Here is an 11,227-nt window from a genome sequence, read left to right on the forward strand (position 1 = left end):
GACTAATAATGCACCATTATAGTGTAATAATGCACACCGACTAATAATGCACCATTATAGTGTAATAATGCACACCAACTAATAATGCACCATTATAGTGTAATAATGCAGATCATCTGGACCGTTGATGAATGAGATCTAACGGCTCATATTAAGAAGAATAAAGGATCTAAGAGATGAATATGGGAATAACGTTCCCCTATATACTAATCCACTAAGTATTTATTCGCGTTTGAAATACAAACTTTAATTTTCAGATCGAAATCATTTTACTGGATTGGGCTGTGATGTTGGTGAGCCCGTTGATGGTGAATTAGATACGGGTCATGGATGATCCGAACCATGAATACAGTAATTTATACCAGCTTGCTTTCTTTTCTTGGGCAGGACGAATTATTCGTGAAATCTACAACACTCAATTCGGCGAGAACATAAATCTACAGAGACAAATGGATCCCAAATTCACTGAGGTTTCACAACTATTCGAGCGATTCAAAGCACCTATTCTCCGCAAAGATTTTGATACTTCTACCAAGTTTCTGTCTCAGCTCAAGGTACATCTCAATTCCTCCAAGTTCATCTTTTTTTTTGTGATTGTAGAAATCAGATGTAGTTTTTATAGAAATTATGAGCGTTGTATCTGTTTTTCCTCCTTATAATGGGTTGTGGTTAAAACGAGCTCAATTGGATGGTAAACCCTAGTGCATCTGTTGAAATTTTGTGTTCGGGTTTTAGATAGGTTTAGATAATTGAAGGGGAATTCAAATTTTATGTCGTTAGTGACCTAATGTTGCACATTTCTACCTCTTTTGAAATTGCTCAGTAAGTGTAAGAACCGAAGAAGTTAGATCGATCGCTTCGGTTGGGGGTTCTGCATCATTTCGTTTTATATTACTACCATTTTGGAATTTGGAGTTTAAGAGGCCGATTGGATTGTTACATAAGAGAAAGATGAACGGGACTTATTTACAAGTAAAAGGGGGGATTTTTTTTGCTCTTGTTTAGTAGTATGTATACGAATATCATCCGATAATTGTTGGTGCTCTATGAGACAAGGAGGAGTTGATTAACAGAATAGTTGAACATAGTATTATTCTTTGTAAATGATTATGGATAGGAAATTCATTTTGTCCGTTTCAAGCTACAGATGATTATACTTAGGGCTCGTTTGATTAGATGAGTAGAGTAGGAAAAGGATGGAAAATGCTGACGTGGACCTTTCTAACCATCGTTTGTTTGCATTTGTTGTTTTTTATCAAGCCCGTTTGAAAAAACACGGCCCGTTTGAAATTAATGTTAGCTACTCATATTCAATTGTTAACTCTAACCCCCAAAAAAGAAGGTTTAGTGAGACAGAGTTTCATTATTTGAAAAAGACTCCCCCTCTTCTTCCCCTTTTACCCTCTCTCTCCATCCTCATTGTTGCTCGAAGGCCACTGCAAAAACGCAGCAAATACGCCATAGCTGCAAAGAAAACTCCATACAGGTCAGTAAATCCAACCATTTTTGTTGTTGCGTAGACATTCGAGCTCGACGCTCTCCGTCGTGGGTAGATGGTTGTTGTCTGCAACATCTATGAATGACCCCCAATTTGATTAGACATGCAAATGAGATTAGATTTGAATTATATGGTGTTTTATTTGGTGCAGGTTCTACAGTTCAATTGTAATTAGGATTGTTACTAAATTCTATTATGTTATTCCCGTTTTTGATGTCTATTTGTGATTTGTACATAAAATGAATAATTTTTCCGTTTTCATTAGCAATTTTTTCCGATCTGGTTTGTATCTTGGTTGAATGGGAAAATTTGACTAGTAGAAAGACCTTTTGAAGGTTGATAACTCAGTATGTTTGCGTAATGTATGTTCATTAAAGCGGTTTGATTAGTTGCAGTGTATAATATGTGGTAAATTTCATTTTTTAGGACTTCGAATTTTGATGAGAATCTCCCAGTAGATAAAAGGCATAAGCTAACAGTTACAAATGAATGCAAGTAGTTATGCTTAAGTGTTGTTGGTTGCTCTATGTTGTAGTTGTGTACAGGCATGGACAGGGAAAATAAAAAACGAAAGGAGATTGAAAATGTATTGGTTGTAGTTGAAGATTTGGTCCGTCGGCAGCGCCAACAATCTTTTCTTCTGCTCAGTTTGGCTGAGTATTTTAGTCTGCGGAGGAGTAGTGATGACGAAGATGATACAACCATGGTTACTGACTTGTTGTGGAAGATACCGGAGCAAATTCGGCGTATGGATAGGCTAATACGTTTAACTGACACGGACTGTGTGAACAATCTCCGGATGGACCGTAACTGCTTTGGACGGCTGTGTCTACTACTACGTGAGCGCATGGGTTTGAAAGATCGAAAATTTGTAAGCGTTGAGGAGCAAGTGTCTATGCTCTTAAGCATAAATTTTAAAGCTATTGAATAGATTTACTACTTTAAAGCTATTGAATAGATTTACTACTTTAAAATAAGTAATCTACATAATAAATAATAATATATATAATGCAAAATAAGTAATACCATATCTAAACTCACGGCTAATCAAATCAAATAATAAAATAAACTAAAACTACAACTACCACAAAATGACATAAAACTGATAAAATGATACATTTGCCCGATAGAATGATACTTTCAGCCGATAGAATGATACTTTCATCCGATAGAATGATACTTTCAGCCGATAGAATGATAGGTATTTTTGGTGTATAAAATGACATTTTTGTTTAATAAAATGATACTTTTACCTTATAAAATGATAATCTAAGCGGATAAAATGACAGTTAGCTTATAAAAATGATAGTTTAGCTGGAGAAATTGCATATAAGCTGAAAAATTATACTTTAACGTGACAAAATGACATAAAACTGATAAAATGATACTTTTGCCCGATAGAATGATACTTTCAGCCAATAGAATGATACTTTCAGCCGATAGAATGATAGGTATTTTTGGTGTATAAAATGACATTTTTGTTTAATAAAATGATACTTTTACCTTATAAAATGACAGTTAGCTTATAAAAATGATAGTTTAGCTGGAGAAATTGCATATGAGCTGAAAAATGATACTTTAACGTGACAAAATGACATAAAACTGATAAAATGATACTTTTGCCCGATAGAATGATACTTTCAGCCTATAGAATGATACTTTCAGCCGATAGAATGATACTTTCAGCCGATAGAATGATATGTATTTTTGGTGTATAAAATGACATTTTTGGATAATAAAATGATACTTTTACCTTATAAAATGATAATCTAAGCGGATAAATAGCTTTTTTCATCCTAAACTTCGATTAAAAATGATTTGACAAGTCATACATTACATACAATTAAGTTTCATACATTTAGCCAAAATATCAATGGACTTAGATCATAGATCATAGTCATACATTACCTAAGTTTCATACATTTCGCCGTCTGAGTTGAACCCAACACCGCTACAGTCAAGCATCATATTCAATGAATTGTAGAATTTCTTCCAAGTGTTGATCTTGGAGGAAATATGAGGTTGGGCTCTCACAGTTGTTGTAGGGATTTCTCGACGGACAAATTCTTCAACGCGAGTGAGGAATCCTGCTCGGAACCCATTATCGGCCTTCCAACGATTAGTCACAAGGTCCTTCAATGCTAGTATGAGGACTTCCTCCTCACGAGGAGACCATGAGCGCCTAGACCTGTCGGGCTTCAGTCCACCAGATTTACCACGAATAACACCACCTTCACAACAATAAAAGGTTCATCAATTACTAATCCTTAAAGTTCATGTTAATTGCAGTGCATAAACTAACCATTTGGGTTGTGGCTTTTTTATTCCGGCAGTATGTGAGAGTCAGACATCATTCACACAAGAATATTTGATCTAAGACTACAAAATCTCCAACAAAAAACAAAAATAATGTGACAAAATTGAAGTAATAGCAGAGGGAGCACAAGGTAATCAGTAGTCGACAATGAATCATAAACGACTTTGGAAGGCGTGACGATTTATGAACATACGCTGGAGCCGACGATGACTGATTAAGCAATACAAAAATGCAACGAGAATTAGTAAGCAAATTTACCTTGGTCGTGTGCCCAGTCAAAGACGTCGGCTTGTGCTCGACGGTAATTATTTGCCGGCCAAGAGGTGTTGGGCGTCTCCTTTTGGCGGGACTGCTAAGCAGATTTTAGAGAAGGCGGTAGTGAAAAATTTGGGGTAGATCCAAATTATAAATGCTACTTTTGATAAAGGGCAAATTGGAAATTAATGTAATGTGTTAGGGATAGATATGTCATGCAAACCAATAAAACATGCTTCCAACTAATCCAACCAAACACTGATGTTGCCCACATGTTCCAACACAACTCAACGAACCAAACTCCATTATGCATAATATACACTACCACAAACATTAAGTTAGCAACACAACCCTTCAAAAATTTGTATTTGCTACTCATCTAATCAAACGAACCCTTATTGGTTTGCTTTCTTAAGACACTAAATGTTTAGATGAAAAGGAAGAAGTCATTTAGTGACAAGGAAGTAGTGATGCCGCCCGCTTCTGGTTTGGCTGAAGGTGAAACCTTAACCGGACCGTGAAGGGTCCAAGCGATTCCGGTTTTGGAATCGAAACCGGCAGTTTGGGTTCCGTCCAAAGCCTCCATCTATTTTCTGGTTCACTAACTGGTTTTACTATATGTACTTTGAGTAAAAGAAAAAGAGAAGGAGAAGTGGGTGGCCTTGGACGCAGTCATTAAACTCGCTCTGGAGTGTTGGGGAAGAACTGGCCAAGGCCAACAAACAGCAGCACGATGAACAACCCCGCTGATTTGTTCACCTGAAAATTTGCAGAAAACAGGAGCGTAAAAACTCTGATCGAGTCGGTGGAAGTGTCAGAGTAGGGTAATGCAAAGTTTAGGAGGGATTGCGATTGAATAGTTGGGCGAGGGGCGTCGCCGCAGAGGAGAATGTACCCCCTCCCACCAACATTCACAGAACTGCCGGTTAACTGGCTGAACCAACGGCTGGAACCGTATCCGGCCCTGCGCCTGTTTGGTTTTGGTTCTGCTCAGCCCAGAACTGTGGTCAGCGGTTCGGAACCGGCGGTTAGTGGCCGATTCCGGGCTAAATTGCCGGTTCAAAAAAAATGGGCATCACTATAACGAAGTATGAATTTCTGGTCATATAGGTGTGAAGATGAGAGCAGCCATTTTTGATAATGAAGTATTGACCTTCGATGACTTAGGCGTGAAGATAACCTTTTGTTTGAGGAGTGGGATTCTTATGCGAGACAATTTTATTGGTCCTGAAACTCTGTTAGGTTTTCTCTATAATTCAGATAACCAATCAATGCATATTAGTGGGGTCCTTATGCGAGTCACCTGATTTAGCTATACGATTATGTTTGTTTACACCTAATTTAACTTAGTCTCTGTGTAAATTTATTGTTAAACCATTGTTCAAGATTGATATTTGTAATATATCTTGTTTAGTAATATAAATTCATTATGCTAGATAGCATTGACAGGATTCAAGAGTCTGCCTCCATTGTTTGAAAAAACTCCAAATGCTGTCCATGAAATGACACTCGCAAGTAATGTTACTTCCTACCTCTCGTTCATATCTTTGCATAGTTTAAGAATTCGTCTTCTGGTGTTCTTTGCTACATTCTGAATTATTCTAATTTTGCCCTCTTTTATTAGGGGACATTTATGAGCACGCAGTTGTCCTGAGCGTGAAGATTGAGGATCAGGATGCTTTTGAGAGAGACTTTTGCCAACTAAAGCCTTATTATACTGATACTGCGTAAGTGTCTGTCATCTATTGTTTCTCAGATTACTAAAACTATCTAGCCCCTCAATTGAACCTTTTGCTTTAAATGATAAGATAATAAGATATAAATTTGTCTAGGATTTCCATGAAAAGGGTGTGTCTGTATGTGCTAATGCATTAAAATTGACGATGATAACTATGGCTTTTGTTTTGTCTACTGTCTAGTGCTACAATTTTTTGAACCTTGGAGTATCTACAACTCTATGATAATGTAGGTAATCATAATCATCTTCTTTTAGCAAGTGTAGTTTCTTAAGCAAATCAAAATAGTAGTAGTTGTTTATGCAACAAAGATATAGTATCTTATTATTAATGATATTTAGAATTTAAGGTATTAAGAACTTCTGATATCTAATTGCTCCTGCAAACTAAGCAAGATGCAGTGCTTTTAACCAGGATAAGGGATATAATCATGGTTTTATGAATTTATATGTTTGATCAACAATTGTAATTTGTTGTGCTGGTTTCTCTTATGTGAGCCTTGAACTATATACTCTACTGATTGACTGATTCACATTTTGGTAATGAAACAATGTTCATAGCTCTTATTTCATGTGATTGTGCAGTGTTCATCTCCCACCTTCTCCTCAGGAGTATCCAATTCTAGGTCTCAACCTGCTAAGACTTCTTGTGCAAAACAGAATAGCTGAATTCCACACTGAGTTGGAATTACTTTCTGCTAGTGCTTTGGAGAACCCTTGTTTCAAGCATGCTGTCGAGCTGGAACAATCCTTCATGGAAGGAGCATATAACAGGGTGCTGACTGCTAGACAGACTGTACCTCATGAAACATATGTCTATTTCATGGACTTACTTGCAAAGACAGTCAGGTAAAATCTGTTGTAGTCAGGCAGATTACCATCATTGTCAATTTGTCATATTATATGCTTTTGTGGAACCATGCACATTGCTTTAATTGTTAATAGTATAATTTCATCGACTATCATACTGTCAGCTCTTATCTGATTCCTCCATTTTTAAGAAGATAAAACTGGAAGAAATAATCATACATATTGGAAGCATGCATCAATTTTCTACTGTATGTTAAGATTGATCTCCAGTTGCTTTATTGTTTTCAGTTGTGTTTTATATAGGCTTTGTCATCTTGTTCTTTCTTTTTATTCCTCTTTTATGTGGATATTCAAATTCCAGGTCTTTCTGAGTGTTGCCGTAGAACCGTGTTGTACTTGGTCTTATTTTGATGTTTGGTTATTACTGGTAGAGATGAGATAGCTGGGTGCATTGAGAAGGCATATGACTCTCTTTCCTTAAATGATGCACGTCAAATGCTGCTGTATTCGTCAGACAAGGAAGTAGTTGAATATGTCAAGGAGGTAAAGTCTGTTGCGCCCTGTTTCCTCCTTCTACACTATGCTCACCAAATAAAGTAGTACCTCTCATTTTTGGCTTCAATGCTCGCTCTGTTTATCATGGTACTGTTTCAAAAAAACGAGTTTTACCATACCAGCACCTTGGCTTTCTCAAATTGCAGGAGCATCCTGAGTGGGAGATCAAGAACGGATTTGTGTTTTTCCAAAGAGCTAAGGAATCTGTACCTTGCAAGGAGATTCCATCGTTGCAGCTGATCAACCAGACACTCAGTTATGCGAGGGAGCTGGAGCGCATTGTGTGAGGGGACTATACGAGCAAATGCCAGTCTTATCCGTGCTTGCTTCATTTAAATTGTCCATTTTGGTAGCATCATCAACCATGCTCTCTAAAATTTTTGAAAAAAAAAACTATGGTTGGTGACCAACCTCTTGTATGGAGGGAATCCATTTCCCCACTCCCTACACTTTGACTCTACCTTGTCTTCTAAGCTAAATTTTCAGAATCCAAACCATGATTTATTTCCTTCTCGTTTTGTTTCAATGGTACAAGCGAATACTGCGTTGGTTAGCTATGGAATGTGTTTAATTCATGACCTTCGGGTTTTCTCACTCTTGTATGCAGATTTGGAACATCTGTATTTACATTTCTTTGAAAATTACTTAAGCTTTCACCACATATGTGTAACACAATGAGATAATGACTTTGGAATGCATGTGATTTATTTTAGGATGTTGATGAGTTCGAAAATCCACTAGACTGGATAATTATGTGAAAATATTAGTGTCAACAACTTTCGGAGATTTTCAGGAAAGTGTTTCTAACTTGTACTCCATCCGTCCCACATTTAGAGTAACAATTAGTTATGGCACGGGTTTTAAGAAATTGGTGGAGTGTGTATTTAATGAAGTGAGAAGGTAGAGTGTGTAATAAATGAAGTGAGTAGGTGGAAATGAGATAGGTTGACTTTTTTTAGTTTAAAATTGTTTCTTCTTTCACTTTATTTAATTTTGGTTGTTTAAATAAGTTAGACTTATTATTTTTAATTTTACACCTTGGTTACTTTATTTCCTTTACATAAAATTAAGATAGGACAAAATTAAATTTTAAACTAAAATTTGAACAAGGAGCAATCCCCTAATTTTCAGCCATCACATCAACACAAATTTGAAGAGGGAACCTCCAAATTAAGGAGGGAAAAATAATTTACAATCCCATGGAGGGAAAAATCCAAAATCAAAATAAAGGTAATCTACCTCTATAAATACATTCACTCCACATTTACACCAACAATTGCCAATTCCACCTACCTACACACCAACCAAAAGGTATTTATATGTAAATTCCCCTCAGAGCAATTTCATCACAGGGGAATGGAAATGGATCAAGATATGGAGCAATAGATGGAGCAGGAGAATATTCAGGATGCAGAACTGGAGCCACGACCGAGACAAGGCCTGAAGTTGAGCAACCAAATGAAGAACCATATTGTACAGTTCCTACAACAGCAATGCCAAGCTAAAGCACTGCCACATGGTTCATTTCAAGAGGCAGCCAATAGATTCAAAGTGCACAGAATTACAGTGAGCCGATTATGGGGGATAGCCAAGCAGCAAATGTCAGATGGGCAGTCTGTTATCATGAGGGGCAGAGCATCAGGATATAAAAAGAAAACAGGTAAAGTACATTTTGATGATGAAAAGTTCAAACAATTGTCTTTTCTTGAGAGATCTTGCTATAGAAAGCTTGCATGTAAAATGGGTGTTAGCAAGACAACATTTGGTAGATGGGCAAAGAGTCACCTGATAAGGCCACATACAAATGCCATAAAACCAGCACTCACTGAAGCAAACAAAATCAGTAGAATGAGATGGTGTCTTACTCATATTCAGCCAGCTTTGGATGAAGGAAAGCTTCTTTATCATGCTATGCACAATACAGTTCATATTGATGAGAAATGGTTTTACATGACAAAAGCTTCAGACAGATACTACCTGTTGCCGGATGAGGGTGAGCCTTACAGGTCTTGCAAGTCAAAAAGATTTATCACAAAGGTGATGTTCATGTGTGCTGTAAGTAGGCCACAGTTTGGCACAGATGGTCAGACCATCTTTGATGGTAAAATAGGCATATTCCCATTCACAGAACAAGTTCCAGCCAAAAGGAAGTCCAAGAATAGGCCAAGAGGGACATTAGAGACTAAATCTATACCATCAGTTAACAAGGAAGCAATGAGAGAATGTCTCTTGAATCAGGTATGGATATTTTTATCCCCTCACCTGCCTATCAGACATTGATAATGTCATCATTTAGCATTTTTTACATTGATTCATTCATCAAAGGCTGCAATTTTGCAAATCAGATCCAACAAACCAATAAAAGGCTGCATTTTTGCAAATCAGAGCCTCCAAACCTTCAAAGGGGTGGCTAGGTTCACAAAAACACAACCTATCAGACATTGATATTGCCATCATTTAGGATTTTTTACATTGATTCATTCATAATGCACAGATTATTCCAGCAATCAAGGCAAAGTGGCCAGCCAATGCAAGCAAGGATATCTATATCCAACAAGATAATGCCAAACCTCACCTAAGATCTTTTGACTCACAATTTGATGAGCTTGCAAGTTCAGATGGATTTAAGTTCCATCTAATCAGCCAACCAGCCAACTCCCCAGACACCAATGTATTGGACCTAGGCTTTTTTAGGGCCATTCAATCACTACAAGATGATAAAGTAGCAACCAACATAGATGAATTACTGGGTAATGTCTGGAGTTCTTTTGAGGAACTCACACCACAAACTCTGAACAATGTTTTTTTAACATTGCAAAGCTGCCTCAGTAAGATCCTTGAAGTGCATGGAGGCAACAACTACAAAATACCCCACTTGAACAAGGAAAGGCTGAGAAGAACAGTGGGGCTTCCTACATCCCTAGAAGTTGGGGAGAATTTGGTCAAAGAGAGCTTGGAGTATCTGCTACTACCTCAGAATGATGTGGGTGCCTCATATGACATAGGGCATCTAATGAATGTTTTCCAGCTCTAAATAATCCACTTGGATCTTAGGGTTTACAGTATAAGCATCAAATTAGTTTGGTGTTTAGGATGTAAACTTGTTTTTTTGGTTATAGCCTACATTTTGGGTTAGGTTTAATAGGCTGATTTCTGTGGAATGGTAACTAAGCCTGCTTGTAAATCTATAGACTACATTTTGTATGTATTCAAAGGCTGTAATTTTGCAAATCAGAGCCTCCAAACCATCAAAGGGGTGGCTAGATTCACAAAAAAACAACAAATACAGAGACATCATCATAGCTGAGCATGCATAACTCTAAGAAAAATATCATCACAGAAGAGCAACATTGCAAATCAGACCCAACAAACCAAACAAAGGCTGCAATTTTGCAAATCAGAGCCTCCAAACCATCAAAGGGGTGGCTAGGTTCACAAAAACACAACCAATACAGAGACATCATAGCTGAGCATGCATAACTCTCAGAAAAATATCATCACAGAGGAGCAACATTGCAAATCAGACCCAACAAACCAAACAAAGGCTGCAATTTTGCAAATCAGAGCCTCCAAACCATCAAAGGGGTGGCTAGGTTTACAAAAACACAACCAATACAGAGACATCATAGCTGAGCATGCATAACTCTCAGAACAACATCATCACAGAGGTACAAATTTGTAAATCAAAGCCTCCAAACCATCAAAGGAGTGGCTAAGTTCACAAAAACCAACCAATCCAGTCAATAAACAGATAATCAAATGTTATTCATCACAAAAACTTCATCATATGACATCAAACAAGATCAATTCATGCCAAAACAGCCTCCAAACCAAGCAAAGGGGTGGCTCAGAATTGAGAAAATACCCACAGTTTAGATGAGATCTTTCATGTCAGGCAACAAAATAAGCAGCATAGCTTTCTCATTCTCGGTGTACTCCAAGCTGGTTGAGGTCCAGATTCGTCACAGGGGAGGGACGGTTCAGACCCGTCAAAGCCCTCAGCCGGCGGTCGGCGTTCAGACCCGTCAAAGCCCTCAGACGGTGGCTGGATTTCAGA

General features: G+C 37.6%; 2 protein-coding genes across 6 annotated transcripts; both read left to right on the forward strand.

The window, feature by feature from the left end:
* Positions 1-255: 255 nt before the first annotated feature.
* Positions 256-7,829, forward strand: LOC121768250 (26S proteasome non-ATPase regulatory subunit 8 homolog A-like). 5 transcript variants are annotated; one of them, XM_042164676.1, is made up of 8 exons: positions 256-293; positions 388-554; positions 2,034-2,369; positions 5,507-5,585; positions 5,695-5,797; positions 6,391-6,654; positions 7,047-7,158; positions 7,317-7,829. In XM_042164676.1, the coding sequence occupies exons 2-8, from the start codon at positions 450-452 to the stop codon at positions 7,455-7,457; spliced, it is 1,140 nt and encodes a 379-aa protein (XP_042020610.1). In that variant the 5' UTR covers positions 256-293; positions 388-449; the 3' UTR covers positions 7,458-7,829. The 5 variants fall into 5 exon arrangements, 4 of the variants coding, with proteins under 4 accessions (XP_042020610.1, XP_042020609.1, XP_042020611.1 ...); XR_006043328.1 differs by lacking the exon at positions 256-293 and having other exon boundaries at positions 302-554; positions 6,977-7,158; positions 7,317-7,353; XM_042164675.1 differs by lacking the exon at positions 256-293 and having other exon boundaries at positions 302-554.
* Positions 7,830-8,556: 727 nt separating this feature from the next.
* LOC121766756 lies at positions 8,557-10,204 on the forward strand. The gene is made up of 2 exons (XM_042163010.1): positions 8,557-9,408; positions 9,665-10,204. Exons 1-2 carry the CDS (start codon positions 8,557-8,559, stop codon positions 10,202-10,204), a joined length of 1,392 nt encoding a protein of 463 aa, XP_042018944.1.
* Positions 10,205-11,227: the final 1,023 nt, after the last annotated feature.

This window comes from Salvia splendens, chromosome 15 (assembly GCF_004379255.2).
Source record: "Salvia splendens isolate huo1 chromosome 15, SspV2, whole genome shotgun sequence".
NCBI classification, from domain to species: domain Eukaryota; kingdom Viridiplantae; phylum Streptophyta; class Magnoliopsida; order Lamiales; family Lamiaceae; genus Salvia; species Salvia splendens.